This window comes from Canis lupus, chromosome 8, assembly GCF_048164855.1.
Source record: "Canis lupus baileyi chromosome 8, mCanLup2.hap1, whole genome shotgun sequence".
Lineage (NCBI taxonomy): Eukaryota > Metazoa > Chordata > Mammalia > Carnivora > Canidae > Canis > Canis lupus.
The window spans coordinates 71,014,590-71,032,356 of NC_132845.1; the positions used below are offsets into that span (position 1 = coordinate 71,014,590).

Below are 17,767 nucleotides of genomic sequence, written 5' to 3' on the forward strand. Positions count from 1 at the left end.
TATAACTCAATGACAAAAAACCACAAAATCCAATTAAAAAACAGCTAAATAACTCAGAGACATTTCCCCAAAGACAGACAGACATATGGCCAACAGTCCCATTCTTCAACATCACTATCGTTAGGGAAAGGCAAACCAAAAGCATGAGCTATCACTTCATTCCCATGAGGATGACTGCAATCACAGAAATAGAACATAACAGGCACTGGCAAGGGTGTAGAAAAATTAGAACCCTGTGCACTGCTGGTGGGCATGTAAAATGGTGCAGCTGCTCTAGAAGACATGGCAGTTCTGAAAAAGTGCAACAGAATTACCATATGATGCAGCAATTCTATTTCTAGGTATATAGACAAAAGAACTGAGTAAGAGGGCATCTGGGTGGCTCAGTTGGTTAAGCATCTGCCTTCAGCTCAGGTCATGATCTCAAGGTCCTGGGATAGAGCCCTGTATTGGGCTCCCTGCTCAGTGGGGAACCTGCTTCTCCCTCTACTTCCTCTGCATCCCACCCCCCAATCCTGTTATCTCTCTCTCTCAAATAAATTAATAAATTCTTTTTAAAAACCGAAAAACAAAAAAACTGAAAGTAAGGACTAGAATAGAGTTGTACGCCTGCGTTCTCAGCAGACTGGATGTGAGGGCCATGTGGCTGTGATACCTGTCACCCAAGTGTTTTTTCTCCAGGATGGCTCTGGCTGTTGTGGCTGACTAGATGGGTGTCTCCCCCCCCCTCACTGTGCAGCCCACCGGAAGCTGTGTACTTGGCCACAAAGAACAACCTTCTCGGGGCGCCTGAGTGGCTCAGTGGTTGAGCGTCTGCCTTCAGTTCAGAGCGTGATCCCGGAGTCCTGGGATCAAGTCCCACATCAGGCTCCACACTGGGAGCCTGCTTCTCCCTCTGCCCGTGTCTCTGCCTCTTGAATAAATAAATAAAATCTATTAAAAAAAAAAAAAAAAAAAAGAACAATCTTCTCCATCAGAGTAGGATTGTTTCTTGGTCAAGGGTATACAGAGGCACTCACTGCTAAAGGCTCCATACAGTCCATAGCAGCATTATCCCCGACAACCAAAAGATGGAAGTGATCCAAGTGTTCATTGATGGATGAACAGAGAATGTGGTATATACACAGAATGGGTATTACTCAGTCTTAAAGGGAAATCCTGGCACATAACACAACATAGATGAGCTTAGAAGACATTATACTAAGTTAAATAAAGCAGTCACAAAAGAACAAATATTTTGATTCCACTTCTATGTAATAGTACTCAGAGTAGTTGTTGAATCCATAGACACAGGAAGAAAATGGGGGTTGCCAGAGGTTGAGGGGACAGTGAATCAGGTAGTGTAATCTTTAGTGGGCACAATTTCAGTCTGGGAAGAGAAGGTTCTGGAGATGGATGGTAGTGACAGTTGCATAACGCTGTGAATGTACTTAACAACACAGAACATAAAAATGGTTAAGATACTACATTGTTCCTTATGTGTATTTTGCCACCATTTTTAACAATTTGAAAACCACTACCCCCCCCTTTTAAAAAGCAATCATGGCTCTGGTAAAAGGAGATGGGGGCACTCTGAGCCAATATCCAGCTGAGCTCCATAAACCAGTGTGAAAACCACAACATTTAGTGGAAATGATAAAAATAGAATACTGGCTCAAGGAACCATGCTTTCAAGGAGGTGAAGCACAGGGTTAGACAATTTTAAAACCAGATCCACTCTCCTACAGTCATAAAACCACATCTTCATGAACAAAATACCTTTGCTTCCTCTGCCAGTTTCTTCTCTTCATCCACCTCTTCCGTCTTTGCTGAATCTTCACTTTGGAGTTTTCTTCTCTTTTGCTTGGGAGCCATGAAGCCTTGGAGAAATTTCTTTATGACACTTGCTTGTAGGGCAATCACACACTCACCAAAATCCTTCAGTTTCTCTAATGAGATCACCTATAGCAAACGAAGGAAACACCACCATGAATGAAAGGCCCAGATGACAGGATACTATCCTCCCCTCTCCACACCCAACTCTGGTCATCTCTGTGCACTACTCTTATTTGCTAATAAGGGTTGTGGCGGGAAGGAGAAGGCAGCTAATTTTAAGCATGTTCAGTGGCAGTTACAGTTTCAGTGTCACTGTGAAAGTTTATTCAAAAGTAACCTCAGTTTTTCCAGGCCTTTCACTGAAGCTAACTCTTCCCCATATGTGATAATAAAATTATTTACTCAATAATGCATGTTGTCTGCTCAAAAAAGAAAAGAGAGAAGAGAGAAGACTATCTCCAACTAAATTCAAATCAACCTAAGTCACACAACATCAATTTCCCTTGGTCCTCAGTTCAGTGGATGGTTTACAATTTAAAAGCAGGGATCCCTGGGATCCCTGGGTGGCGCAGCGGTTTGGCGCCTGCCTTTGGCCCAGGGCGCGATCCTGGAGACCCGGGATCGAATCCCACATCGGGCTCCCGGTGCATGGAGCCTGCTTCTCCCTCTGCCTGTGTCTCTGCCTCTCTCTCTCTCTCTGTGACTATCATGAATAAATAAATAAAATCTTTAAAAAAAAAAAAAAAAAAAAAAAAAAGGCAGGGATCCCTGGGTGGCGCAGCGGTTTGGCGCCTGCCTTTGGCCCGGGGCACGATCCTGGAGACCCGGGATCGAATCCCACGTCAGGCTCCCGGTGCATGGAGCCTGCTTCTCCCTCTGCCTGTGTCTCTGCCTCTCTCTCTCTCTCTCTCTGTGACTATCATAAATAAATAAAAATTAAAAAAAAAATATAAAAGCAGCTGACTACACCTCCATTTCCCCAGCAATGTGGCCCATGAAATACTGAACCTTGTTCTACTTAAAGAAGTTAGGGAGTTCATTCACTAATTCAGCAATTGAGTGCCTACTATATGCAAACTAGTTTCAAGGCAAAGAAAAACTGAGAAAAAAGTAAACATTTACTGACCTACTAGCTTATAAACTATAGGTCAGGTAATACTTTCCATACTTGGTCTCATTTAAGCTTCACATTTATTTTATAGATAAGGACAGAAGCTAAATCACTTTGATCCAAAGCATGGTCTTGAGTGAACGCTATCTTCTCAGTCACACAAAACACACGTCAATTAAAAAGATAACATTTTATAACTATGAAGAGAAACAAAGAATGATGATAACCCAGTGTTAGCAAGGTATTGAGCATGGATTTGGCACAAAGTAGGCAATTGATAAATATCTGCCAAATAAACAAAAAAGTACATATTGTATTTGAAACTGCAGAATACATAGTGTTGAATAATTCCTTAAAAGATCATGAAAAACAATAAAGATGTTTAAATCCTTTTTCCCAGGTAATGTACCACAAATTCATAACCACTACCCCCTTTTAAAAAGTAACCATGGCTCTGGTAAAAGGAGATGGGGGCGCTCTGAGCCATTATCCAGCTGAGCTCCATAAACCAGTGTGAAAACCACAACATTTAGTGGAAATGATAAAATAGAATACTGGCTCAAGGAACCGTGCGGATTTTAAAAGGCTGAGGTGCCTGACTGCTCAGTTGTTAAGATCATGCGACTCTGGATCTCAGGATTGGGAGTTTGAGCCCCATACTGAGATTGCTTTAAAAAAAATAAAAATAAAAAAAGAGAAAAAGAAAGCTTATGTATGTATGTAAGATGCATGTAAAATATGATTATAATAGCAAAGAAATATAAATACATAAATCTGACAGTAAATGATTTATCAACTCCATGGGTTATTTTATGTACCTCAAAGTGATATAAAAACTGAAAAAATGGAATGTATTTATAAATTAGGAAAAATGGGAAAAAAAAGATGCAATTGCCCAAAAACCACACAACTAACATACATGCTGTAATGCATATGAATAATTTGAAAAGACCCACGAGTATTAGTATCTTTGGAGTTATATGGACTTCTATTTTTTAAAACCAGTGAAAAGCATTTTAGTATTTCCTGACAGACAGTATTTTCCAATCTTCTCTCCAGCTGGGATATCTAAATCTATCTCATGTAGAACATGGCATCTCCTGAATTGGTTCATCTATATCATGTGAGAGTCCTTCTGAACAGTAGGTGACAGGACTCTAAATGGATCTTGAAATGTACTCATTTACTAGCATGAGTGCTACCCAACATTAAGCATAACCCTACTTAGCTGATCAGTATAAAGGATGGATAAAACCAGAATACACAAACCCATTTCAGACCTTAAAGCACAAGCATCAAGCACACAGGAATGTTAAATAACAGATGTTAAATCATGATTCAGGATTGTGACTCCAGGACTAGTTTTCATTCAACTTAATAGAAAAGTACTTTCTGGGGCACCTGGCTGGCTCAGTCAGTGAAGCAACTCTTGATCACAGGGTTGTAGAGTTCAAGCCCCATAATGGATGCAGAGATTACTTAAAAATAAAATCTTAGGGGCACCTAAGTGGCTCAAGTAGATTAAGTGTTTGACTTCGGCTCAGATCATGATCTCAGGATCCTAGGATCAGGCTCAGCATTGGGCTCCCCACTCAACAGAGTGTCTAGTCTGCTTCTCCCTCTCCCTCTGCCCCACACCCCCTGGCCATGCTCTCCCCCTCTCTCAAATAAATAAAATGTTTAAAAAAATAAAATCTTTAAAAAAAAGGCACTTTTTGAACAAAGAATCTAAGCCAATGATTAGATTTTTCTGGATATCAAAGGAAAAGTATCACATGTACATGGAGAAACTTTAGCTCCACAAGTCTTTCAAAACAAACCTATACATGATTTCCAGGGTCATCTAGGGAAGTCAAGAACATTATCAGGGAATAATTTCAAACTGAGTTTCCACGAGTAACAGATCTCATAATGGTGTTTGCTTATGTTCTTACCCGAGCTTCAAATTCTGATGTTTCTTCTACATAACCAAGTCCCCCCTTTTGTAACCTTGTTGCAACTTCAATGAGATCACTACGAAGGAAGTTCAAAAGCTCCTGGTTGCCATCACAAGATTTTAGACCCAAATTTGGCTTCCGGGCCAGATGAATAGAATGGATGATGTCCTGGTACCTAGAAGAGTTGGGGGCCGAGGGGATGGGAAATAAAGAAACTCTGAATGACAGGTCTCATTTCTAGAAGACTTACTCAGATCTCCTTCATCTCTCCTTGGTGATTTCTTTAGTTTCAGGTTTCTTGTACTAATTTTCAAATGTTTTTTATTTTTGATTAATTTGAAAAACACGCTTCTTGTATTTGGTATTTGATAATCTGAAGGGTCCTGCTCTGCATTTTTTTTTTTTTTTTTTTGGTACCTTTTTACCATGAGTTTCTTGGGATTTTATCTATGGAAATTCTTTTGAGGCCTAGTCTGAAGTTGGGCTCCTCCAGAGAGAATGTCTACTTGCTCATGTTAGCTACCAGGAAATGTGACCAACCCAAGACAACTTTAAATCACCTGCCTGAAATGCCCCATAACATAGTAAAAATGTGAAACACAGCTGAAAACCTACACAAGGAGATCTTGCTCACACTAAAGATGAGGTCCCAGCAATAGACTCTCTTCTCTGGCTAGACCAGAAGCTTCACTGTTGGCTACTTATAACAAAATGAAAACTAAAGTTCAAGGTCATCTCAGTTGCGGTATACTAAGTTCCCACTTTGTTCTTAATAATAAGCATTTTTAATATTATTTTCCTCTGAATACAACTTCATTGTGTCCCACTGGTTTTCTTACAAAGGATTTCCCTTTCCTTGCTTTCTAGAATTTCCTTTATTTTCTTCTTTGATGTGTTATCTAAGAATATATTTAACTGTCAGTAAAGGTCTTTTTGGAAATCTTTAAGGAATCTGTTTCTAATTTTATTGCAATTTGATCAGAAAATGTATCTTGAAACTCTACTTTTAAAATCTGTTGAGATTGCTTTTGTGGCTAAATACATGATTAACTTTCATAAATGTTCAATGGATAGAACAAAAAACTTTACTTCTGTTTCCAATTGGCCTAGTATCATTTTGTTTTTAAATTCCCTTTATTGAGATGAATGACTGAGTGCACACCCTGTAATTTATATCCTTCTTCCCCTATTGTAAAGAGCATATATATTTGTTTTATAAATGTGAACTTCAAATGGTCTGTAATACATTATCCTATTCCCTTGACTACCCCAAAGGAAACCCAAATAACCATCACTAAGAGAAGAGATAAATAAAGTAGAATCACAAAGATTATACAAACTCCCAGAATAGTATATATAAAGAAAAATGGTTGAGTTCAGTTATAAAAATCATGGATGGAGGTCGCCTGGATGGCTCAGTTGATTGTGCATCTGTCTTTAGCTCAGGTCATGATCTCGGGGTCCTGGATCGAGCTTCATGCGAGCTCCCTGCTCAGCGGGGAGTCTGCTTCTACTACTTCTGTTCCTCCCCTACCTGCTGCCTGCGTGTACATGCACTCTCTCTGCAATTTCTCTCAAATAATTAGAACTAAAAGAAACGTAATCATACAATATGGGCCTTTTGTCTAGCAGCTTTGACTCAGCCTGTTTTTTTAGTTTCAGCTCTGTTTTAGTAAGTACCAGTACTTTGTTCCTTTTTGCGGTTGAATTTATGCATATGCCACATTTTGTTTATCCATCAGCTGATGGACATTTAGGTTTTCTTTTTTTTTTTTTTTTTTTTTTGGCTATTTTGAATACTGACAGAATACTTCTCAATAACAACTGCTGTAGAATTGCCCTTGCAAAAAAAAAAAAAAAAAGAACTGCCCTTGCAAGGCTGCCTAATTACATGAAGATCTTGGTTCATTGCACGACAAACATTAATCAATGAATAATAGCTGCTATACTGCATATATGTGGGGCTTAAAAGCATGCTTCTTCCAAATAAGCATGAGTCAAGAAAACACCAAACAGTAAGAACATAAAAGGGCATAAAAGGGTGATAGACACTTTCTTAAAATTTATTTTTATTGCTTTTATGGATAAACAAATAACCCTTAAGATATTTATAATATCTAATGCTGAAGAGAAGCTATGAAGACCAAGATGAAAAGATGAAAATTCTTACCTTTTCTCAAGCCTCTCTTTAAGTTGACTTTCTCTTATTCCCTGAGGGTGAAGGCAGTTTAATAACTCATCCAATTCCTTCTGACTATCACATAAAAACCTGCAAGGAGCAACACAGAATCAGTAACTCTGAAAAACAAAAACTAAGAAAGGGATCTGGGATTGTTGGTGGGAGTTGGGAGAACAGAATTCCAAACTTGGCTCACAAACAAAACAAATAATTTACTATTTCCATGAGGCCTAATGTTAACTTTATCCTAGAATAACAGAGCCGATGTTTCCTACTAAAATACAAGACAAATTTTATAAAGTTAATAGACACACTTGTCCATACACCTTAAAAGAGTAAACTTGTATCCAAAAATAAAAAATAGGGGATCCCTGGGTGGCGCAGTGGTTTGGCGCCTGCCTTTGGCCCAGGGCGCGATCCTGGAGACCCGGGATCGAATCCCACGTCGGGCTCCCGGTGCATGGAGCCTGCTTCTCCCTCTGCCTGTGTCTCTGCCTCTCTCTCTCTCTCTCTGTGACTATCATAAATAAATAAAAAAAAAAAATTAAAAATAAAAAAAATAAAAAATAAAAAATAGGGTAGCCCGGGTGGCTCAGTAGTTTAACACCGCCTTCAGCCCAGGGCCTGATCCCGGAAATCCGGGATCGAGTCCCACATCGGGCTCCCTGCATGGAGCCTGCTTCTCCCTCTGCCTGTGTCTCTGCCTCTCTCTCTCTCTGTGTGTCTCTCATGAATAAATAAACAAAATCTTAAAAAAATAATAAAAATAAAAGGTCATTAAACCAAAATCAATCATAGGCAAAACAGTTAATGTAATCACAAAGTAAAAGAGACCCTCTCAAAACCTAGTTTCCTGCCTAAAAGGGAATTGACGCAAAAGCAGATCAATGGCTATGTATACAATTTTTATTCTTTAATTAATGAAGATGAAAATCCTAAATCTATTCCCAGGCTAAAAAGCACTTCTGATGCAATGTAACATCTATCCCAGAACATATACAAAGTTACATTATAACAGGGAAATAAAATTCCAAAGTTTAGTATAAATACATTCTTAGCAAAAAAAAAAAAAAAAAAAAAAAAAAGGGGGCTGCTTTTAATTTTAAAGCAATGAATTTACATATCTAAGAAATCAAAGTCATACATACATTATCTTAACAGATAATCACTGGTATCATTATATTAAATATTTTCTTAACATGAAAAGGAAAAAAGAAAGAGCAGCCAGATGAATGCTCACATTACCATAGATTCTGGCCTTGTTTGGGTATGGTGGTCTCTACAGCTACTTCTGTTGCTGGTCCAGGTTGTGTGCTCATGCTTGTGTTTTTGCCTAGGTTTGCTTTCTTACCTAAAAAATAAATAAATAAATAAACAAACAAACAGTAAACAATTTCCTGTTTCAAACCTAAGCAAGACACGGCGCCAAATCCAATAACACAGGTGCTGCCTATTAAATACACCCAACGTATAACAGGTGCTAATTTCTCTTAAATAGCTTATACATAGCACATTGACACTCTTGCTCTCTACTCAGCTAACAGTTGCACAGTTCAAAGTTTAGAGTATGGCAACTTAGAATAAGGGGGATGACTGAATAACTCTATCAAAACAAATAACTCATTTACTCCTTGTATGTTAAGGCTTAGCACAGAGGCATCTGTAGTGAAGCAGGGACAACTGAAACCTACAAACTACTATAAACTTACCCCTAGAGGCTTCAAGTGTCAACACGATGAACTTTTTTCTAAGCCAGCTCCTATATACTAACAGGACATGAATACAGATCTTAAGCCAATCTCTGAGGCCTCATCTAACACTATAATTGGTTCTGTCCCCTGCTCCCATTCTTTACCCTTTAGCCTGTCACTTTCCCCACACTACAAACACATCACCCTGTTAGTCTTCTGAGTCAAGTGATTTTGAAGAGACCTTGCCACGTGGGAATGAGAGTACATGAAGCAACAACATGCACCAGAAGTGAAGGGATGGAATGCCCATCTTCTCTTGGGAGCTAGAATCATGGAGACCTGATTTCTAAGGATACCCATTAAATTTCTGAGTAACATTATAAATTCAGTCTCTCCTGCTGGAAACTCTCCCCCAGTCTGAAGATCCTAACTGTACATTTACTGCTCTCAAACAGAACTGCCCTCCTGTGGATATTTATAAAGTCTACTAAAACTAGATTTTTCTACTAAAGTGCTTCAGTCTAACACTTAATTGAAGACACAGAGAGAGGGGCAGAGACACAGGCAGAGGGAGAAGCAGGCTCCATGCAGGGAGCCCAATGCAGAACTCGATCCCGGGACTCCAGGATCAGGCCCTGGGTGGAAGGCAGGCATTAAACCGCTGAGCCACCCAGGGATCCCCCCTAAAAATTTTCTTAAAGAAACATAATGATCTAGGGATCCCTGGGTGGCTCAGCGGTTTAATGCCTGCCTTCCACCCAGGGCCTGATCCTGGAGTCCCGGGATCGAGTTCTGCATTGGGCTCCCTGCATGGAGCCTGCTTCTCCCTCTGCCTGTGTCTCTGCCCCTCTCTCTGTGTCTCTCATGAATGAGTAAATAAAATCTTAAAAAAAAAAAAAAAAAGAAAAGAAACATATTGATCTAATATTTGAGAAGCAAATTTCATTAAGTCATGGTAAGTAGAGCTAGAAAGAAACTTGCAGATCATTTAACCAGTGGTTCTCCACAGGGAACCAACCAGGCTGTCTCCTAGGGGACATGTGGCAATGTCTGGAGACATAGCTGGTTGTCACTATTAGCATCTAGTCTGGTGAGGCCATGGCTGCTGCTGAATATCCTACAATGAACAGGACAACCTCCAACTATAAAAAATTACCCAGGGGTGCCTGGGTGGCTCAGTTACTTAAGTGTCCACCTCTTGATTTTTTTTTTTAAGATTTTATTTATTTATTTATTTATTTATTTATTTATTTATTTATTTATTTATTTATTTATTTTTAGAGATTCATTTATTCATTCAGAGAGAGAGAGACAGGCAGAGACACAGGCAGAGGGAGAAGCGGGCTCCATTCAGGGAGCCTGATGCAGACCTCGATCCTGGGACTCCAGGATCACACCCTGGGGCTGAAGGCAGCCGCTCAACCGCTGAGCCAACCAGGCGTCCCTAACTCTTGATTTTGGTTCAAGTCATGACCCCAGGGACGTGGGACTGAGTCCTGCATCAGGTTCTGCACAGGGCATGGAGCCTGCTTGGGCTCTATCACCCTCTGCCCCTCCTCCAACCCTTAAAAAAAAAAAAAAAAAGGCATTATCTGACCCAAAATGTCAATAATGCTGAGGTTGAGGAAACCTGACCTAACCTGACCTTTTTTATTAAAAATTTTTTTCTTGAGATATTATACATATGAATATTGCAAATTTACACATAATGTATGTTCAATATATATGTGGCTCAAGAAAAAATATATATACACATCTATCAAAATATACTTGTGTATTTATTTATAAACTGAACATACCCATGTAACCAGAATCCAGATCAAGAAAAAGAACATCAGTGACCCTTTATGACCCTTTCTCACTTATTTTTAATTAGTTATTTGCTGTGTTTCCCCCTCACTAGAATTTCAGTTAAATGGCATTCAGGACCTTATCTGGCTTATTTGCTATCTTGTACCACAAAACATGAAAAACTAGGTGGCACACATGAGATGCTCTACTCAAACTGAATAAATAAACTCTGAAAGCAGAGGAAGAAGACCCGTAACTATCTTCTTAGCCCTTTACCTCAATTCCAGCCACTAAGGCACCTACCGAGACACTTCCAAGGAACAAAGTTTGAGGACTACTCATATAAAATCTAATACCTAGCTATTCTAATATTCAAGCTCTTTATCTTTTCACACTATACCTGAAACAAAGCTGATAATCAAATGCTAGTTTCCCTCCTAGATCCATGCATCTCACATTCTCCCGCCCCCATCAAATACATCTACCTAAGAAGACAATAAAGAAACTCTGCAAATAGAAAAAGTGACCAAGGAGAGACAGTCCTTAATAATGACCCTACTAGAAAGCGTAAAAGAACTGACAGAATACATACTACGGGGACAGTAATCTTCATCAGGAGAGTCTGCACGGTCTTTGCGGTGATTGAATCGGTAGTCGATGCTATCATGAACCCAGCCTTTTTCAATGAATAATCCTGGAACTTCATCTGAGAAGAGCCAGTATCTAGAAATCACAACCATATATTAATAAACTAATGACAAATCATGAGCACAGGATGACTTCAGTGTTAGAGGAATTGATACAGAGTATCACTGAACATTCAGACAGATACAAATGATAAAGTAAGGCACAGAATACCAACATTTTTTAAATTTGAGATTTGCTTTATAGCTTTAATTTTTTAAAAATTTTTTTAAAAGATTTTATTTATTTAAGAGAGATACACAGAAAGAGAGGAAGCAGAGACCCAGGCAGAGGGAGAAGAAGGTTCCTTGCAGGGAGCCTGATGTGGGACTCCATCCCAGGACTCTGGGATCACGCCCTGAGCCGAAGGCAGATGCTCAACCGCCGAGCCACCCAGGCGTCCCAATTTTTATAACTTCTAATATTTCTCTACTCTAGGGTCCCACACAATGTACACATGTAAAACATATTACCATTTCTAATGACCTCTATTTGGATTGCGTTTCACCTATCATAATAATTTAAGCTCATATTTATGGTATCTTCCAGAACTGGGCCATATGATGGCTCAGTGGTGACTCAGTTGGTTAAGCATCTGCCTTCAGATCCTGAAGATCTGAGATCAAGTCCCTCATCAGGTTCCCCGCTCAGTGGAGAACCTGTTTCTCCCTCTAGCCCTGCTCAGGCTCCTGCTCTCTCTCAAATAAATAAATAAAATGTAAAAAAAAAAAAAAGAAGAACAGGATCATATCTTATTTAACTTTTAACTCTAACATGTGGGCAGAGAAAACATTCAATAAATATGTGATAAGCAATTGTTTCCAAAATCCATAAACAGGGAAGTTTTTCTATTCTAAATACTTTAGAGTTTCATAACTAGGAACAATATAATAACCCTAAAACATGACAAAAAAATAAATCTAATAACTTACCTGTTATGGTTTCTATCTGTACCAATAGGAGTCCTACGCATGACTAGCTTTGCCTTGGCAATTCCTTCCTGGAAAGCCTTCTCAGCAGCTGCTTTATGCTTTCGTATTCGTTCTTCTTCAGCTTCGCGTTCTAGTTTCACTAGTAAAGATCAAAAGAATCAACTAGATATGTTTCCTAATAATTCCTATTCTTATAAATTAAATAAGATACGGAACAGAAAATATAAAGGGAGATTTCTATCAAACCTTAGCTTCCTTCTCCTAATTCTGATCTGTTGTAAGAAAGTTTTAAAAAAGATTTTATTTATTTGACAGAGTGTGAGCTAGAGGGAGAGGAAGAAAGAGAATCTGAAGCAAATTCGATCACTACCCAAGATCACGACCTGAGCCAAAACCAAGAGCTGGCTGCTCAACCGACTGAGACCACCCAGGCACTCCTATAAGGTAGAAATTTCTGTCTGGTTTTCCTATGTCCTTTGAATTCTGGTCATACTGCAGCCATCAACTCAGTGAAAATTCTTTTCTCTCCAAAATTTAACTTTAGTAATTAGATTAATTTTATTAATAGTTTAAAATGAAATATTAAAACAGTCTTTAAGGGGTACCAGGGTGACTCAGGCAGTTAAGTGTCTGCCCTAGCTCAGGTCATGATCCCAGGGTCCTGGGATGGGCAGCTCCTACCCTCACTCTCACTCTGCTCTCTCAAATAAATCAATAAAATCCAAAACAACAAAAAACCTTAAGTGGAATTATTTGATCCTCAAAATGATCAGAATGAATAAAACCGGAATAGCTATTTCAAAATGAAACCTACTTCAGTCCTGAGAAATTTTATCATAATTCAGCTTATTAATTAATTAGCCTCAGTGACAAAAAAAAAAAAAAAAAAAAAAAAGACCTAAGAAAGCAAAGGCAGGCAAGTACTTGTGCATAATAGCAATCAATGCATACTGAACACCATTTAGGGGGTTATTCAGTAAGTTACTAATGTTAATGATGAAAAAAAACGTTTTGGGGCACCTGGGTGGCTTAGTTGGTTAAGTGTCTGACTCTTGGTTTCAGCTGAGGTCATGATCTCAGGGTCATGAGATGAAGCCCCATGTCGATTCTCCACACTTGAGATTATCTCTCTCCCTCTGCCCCTGCCCAAGCTTGTAGGCTCTAAAATAAATAAACTTTTTTAAAAAAAAGTTTTAATCAACTTATTTCTGATCATTCATTATATGGGTTTATTTCATTCAGACAGAAATTTCTCTCAATAACAAAAACAGCCATGTAATCTTGCCTTTTTAGTTTTTCTATAACTGTAACAAATTTTGAAACTCAAAGTATAGAGCACTACCATTTACAATGCTAAAATTTTTTTTTTAACGATTTTATTTATATATTCATGAGAGAGAAGCAGAGGGAGAAACAGGCTCCCCCTGGAGCAGGGAACCTGATGCAGGGCTCGATCTCAGCCACCTTCTTTGTAGAAATTAACAAGCTGATTCTAAAATTACCATAGAATCATGAGGGACCCCAGAACATACAAACCTATTTTGAAAAAGAGTAAATTAGAAAAATTCACACTTCCCCACTTCAAACTTACTACAAAGCAACAGTAATCAAGACATTGGTATGGTATAAGGACAGACATATAGATCAATACAGGAGAACTGAGTCCAAAAACAAACCAGTGCGGCTATAGCCAATCATTTTTGATAAGGGTGCCAAGATCATTCCACGGAGAAAGAACAGTTATTTGAATAAATGATGCTGCAACATCACTGAACAGCCACATACAAAAGAGTAAGGTTGGATCCATACTCTCATACCATATACAAAAATTAACTCAAAATGAATCAAAGACCTAAATATAAGAGCTAAAGACCTTGGATATGGCAATAGATTCTTAGGTATGACACCAAAACCTCAAGCAAAACCAAAGAAAAAAATACACAAACTGGACTTCATCAAAATTTTTAGACTTTGTGCTTCAAAGGATACTATCAAGAAAGTAAAGAGACAACACACAAAATGAGCGAAAATATCTGCAGATCGTTTATCTGACAAGGGACTTATGTCTAGAATACATAAAGATCTCTTACAACTCAATAATAAAAAGGCAAACCAATTTGAAATGGGCAAAAGATCAGACTATTCCTCCAAAGGAGATATGACCAACAGACATATGAAGATGCCTGACATCATTAATTATGAGGATGTGTATCAAAACCACAATGACCTACCAATTCAGAACCACTAGAATCAAGGAGTCGTTTAACAAGTTTTGTTGGGGATACAGACAAGTGGAGAAATCAGAATTCTCACACACTACCAGTACACATATGTAAAATTGTGCAGCCACTTTGGAAAAAGTGTGGTAGTTCCCCCAAACAGTTAAAGGACAGCTATCATGTGACCCAGCAATTCCATTCCAGTATATACCCAAGAAAAATGAGAATGTCCACACAAAATCTTACATACCAATGCTTACAGCAGCATTAGGCATAGTACCCAAAAGGTGGAAACCAACTAAGTGTCCACCAACTAATGAATGGATAAACAAAATGTGACAGACTAAAACAATGGAGTATTATTCGGGCATAAAGGAAATGAAGTACTGACACATGCTACAACATGGATGAACCCTGAAAACACTATGCTTCATCAAAGAAGCCAGACACAAAAGACCACACATTTACTCTATGATTCCATTCATATGATATGTCTGAACAAGTAAATCTGGATGGACAGGGTGGTGATAGCTAAAGAGTCGAGGGTTTCCTTTTGAGATGAATATGTTCTAAAATTGTAACAAAAGTTACACACATCTGTGAATATATTAAAAAAAACAAGGTGTTATATGTTATAAATAGACAAGTTGTACATATATGAACTATTAAAGCTGTCTAAAAATGTTCAGATTTGGGGCACCTGGGTGGTACAATCAGTCGGTCAAGCATCCAGCCCTTGGTTTTGGCTCAAGTTATGATCTCAGGGTTTTGAGATGAAGCCCCCACACAGCTCTGCACTCAGCATGGAGTCTGAGTTTCTCTCTCCCTCTCCCACTACCCCTCCCCTTTATACTCTCCCTTAAATAAATAAATCTTTTTTAAAAAATGTTCAGATTTGATGGTGCTATCAAAGCCCCCAAATTTTATATTCTTACATCTATGATAAAGGAAAGATTAATATGAGTTGGCAACTGCTGAGGGCTTCAAATACCTTGTCATTCAATTGTTAAAACATTCTTAAAAAATAAATAAATAAAAATTAAAAAAAAATAAAACATTCTTAACAACAAGCACAGGAGAATAGTGAGGCATGGATAAGTAACTTGCCCAAAGTAATACAGTTAAGTCAGAGGTAGGGTTTGAAACCAGACCAGCAATTCTCAAGTCCTATGTGCTTTCCACTGTATCTATTTGTGAATTTGGTCCTTCACTAGATGCAGCGAAGATGCCCCTGTCACATTAATCCAAGTTAAACCATCATTTGCAGAAGGGCAGGCTGCACACTCCCACTGGAGTAATAGGTACATACCCAGTGGGGTCTAGCCTACCGCACACAGAAATAACATAGAAGAGTTATGACAAATAGAGCCTCTACCATTAGCTCGGCAATTTCCTTCCTTCTACTATCTTCTAAAGGGTTTCTTTTCTGCTCTCAACACAAGATTTTACCTTTCATCTCTCTCTCCTGGATTTCACGTTCCTTCTTGGCCTGGATGGCAAGCAGCCGCCTGCTCTTCACGGCACTGATCATATCTTCGGCTCCCAGGTCTACCTGGGGCTCAAACTTCACCACCTCTTTTTTCCTATCAGGTTTGCCTAGCCCATTCTCCTCTTTTCCATTTTCCTTGTTTCTGGCTTCCATTTCTTTCCTTTTCTGTTTCTCTGCTCTCTTCTTATCATTCTCTTCCTTCAGTACAGCAAGCCGTTCTTTCCATAGCTCTGCAGACATCTGCTGTCTGGTTTCCATGTGGTCCTGCACGGAGTACGTCATGAGGATGCGGTGGCAAAGTGCTGTCAAGATCTGGAGCTTCTCTTCTGATGTTAGTTCAAAAAACTCCGAAGTCTCTAGCTTCTCTAGGAACTCATCTTGTACTTCATTGTCCTCAAATGGTGCTGAATCTTTATTGTCATCTGTGTCAGAGCCCTCACTTTCTTCCTGAACATCAGATCTGCGCAAGCAGAGCCGCACCAGCTCTGAAACAGAATGGAGAGTCAGCGGGATTTCTGACAGCTTCATTCCCAATTCACCATAGTCTTCTGCTATTTCGTCCTGTAATAAGGTCTGTAAGAGGATGACCAACACTCTATTCAGGTATAAAAAGCCGCCTTTTTCTGCACTCAAGGCTTCCATGAGGGACACAGCAGTAATGGGATACTGAGCATCTGGTAAGAGTAGCCCCGAGTAACAGCTCAAGAACTCCACCACCATGGCCACATCCCCAAAGAGCGTGTTGGGCAGCCCCTCAGGGGTATCCACCAATCTAAATGCTGGAAGGCTTTTGCCAGTTAATTCTTGGTCCTCGTACCTCTTCTGTTTTTCTAGTTTCTCAAGCATTTCTTTCTCTCTCCGCTCCTTGGCTTTCTCCTTCAACTTTTCTTTCAGCTCCTCTCGTTTCTTTTTCAAATATTCTTTGCGTTGCTCTTCAGACATAGAGGCCCACCGTTTTTTGTGCTCTAGAAGCTCAAAGCGTTTTTGAACAATACTTCGCAGCTCTTCTGGGAGGCGAGCTCTATCTTCACTAGAGAGAAGACGAGCCGTTTTGGAGATAACACAGGACAGGGCACTCTTCTTATCCTCCCTGTCTTTGTTTTCTTTGTAGTAGGCAATAAGGTGTAGGGCAGCAGGAGGCAAATGTTTATGTGGTTTACTAGAGGACCTGGCTGTACCCCCAGAGTTCCGTGGGGCTCGTGTCATCTTCTGAGTGCCTTTGGCCATATCCAACAAAGTCATCTGCTTCATTTTGGTTTTAGGAGTCTTCAAACCCTTTTTGGGAGATTTGGAATTACCTGTAGATTTCTGTCCATTAAGGATGCCTTTACTTCTGCCCTTTGCTTTCAAAGGTTTATCACTGTGCTTTCCCGATTTCTTGGCAGGTGGGCCCTTCTTAGGAATGTGAAAGTTAGCATGCAGCTTATTGGGTGACATCATCTTCATCACTTCTTCTAAATGTTCTTCTGGAGATCTGGAATTCTTGGAGTTCTTCACTTTGAGTGGCGAGCCATTCAACGATTTCTTCAAGTGTACATGACACCATAACTTGGGATTTAGTGGTGAATTCAGAGAAGAGTTGTCTGTCTTAGATTTTTTTGAGGGCTTCCTATCTGGGGATCCAGTATTCTTCCTCTTAGTAGAAGGGTTAAGAGTCATGTACTAGAATTTAAGAATAACAGCAAAATTAATTTTAAAAACTAATTTAAAGAAGCAATATTTAAGCATCATATAGGCCCTTTGCCCAGCAAGCCAGGTAAAGCTACATATTCATTTCTGTCCACAGACACTACATCCCTGAAGAAACAAAGATGAGTGTTAGCTAATGTTTTGGCCACATCAATACAAAATTCTCTTGATACCCAGACTTAATAATCCATACTCTGTAATTAGACATTTATGCTATGTAACTAATTTTG

General features: G+C 39.2%; 1 protein-coding gene across 1 annotated transcript in view; it reads right to left on the reverse strand.

Moving 5' to 3' along the window:
* Positions 1–17,767, reverse strand: part of BAZ1B (bromodomain adjacent to zinc finger domain 1B) — a 67,819-nt gene that overhangs the window by 16,060 nt on the left and 33,992 nt on the right. The window contains exons 7-13 of the mRNA XM_072837449.1: positions 15,809–17,510; positions 12,141–12,279; positions 11,117–11,247; positions 8,288–8,393; positions 7,034–7,132; positions 4,861–5,038; positions 1,759–1,941 (exon numbers count right to left, since the gene is read on the reverse strand). Coding sequence (XP_072693550.1) covers positions 1,759–1,941; positions 4,861–5,038; positions 7,034–7,132; positions 8,288–8,393; positions 11,117–11,247; positions 12,141–12,279; positions 15,809–17,510 — 2,538 coding nt within the window. The remainder of the gene's footprint in view (positions 1–1,758; positions 1,942–4,860; positions 5,039–7,033; positions 7,133–8,287; positions 8,394–11,116; positions 11,248–12,140; positions 12,280–15,808; positions 17,511–17,767) is intronic.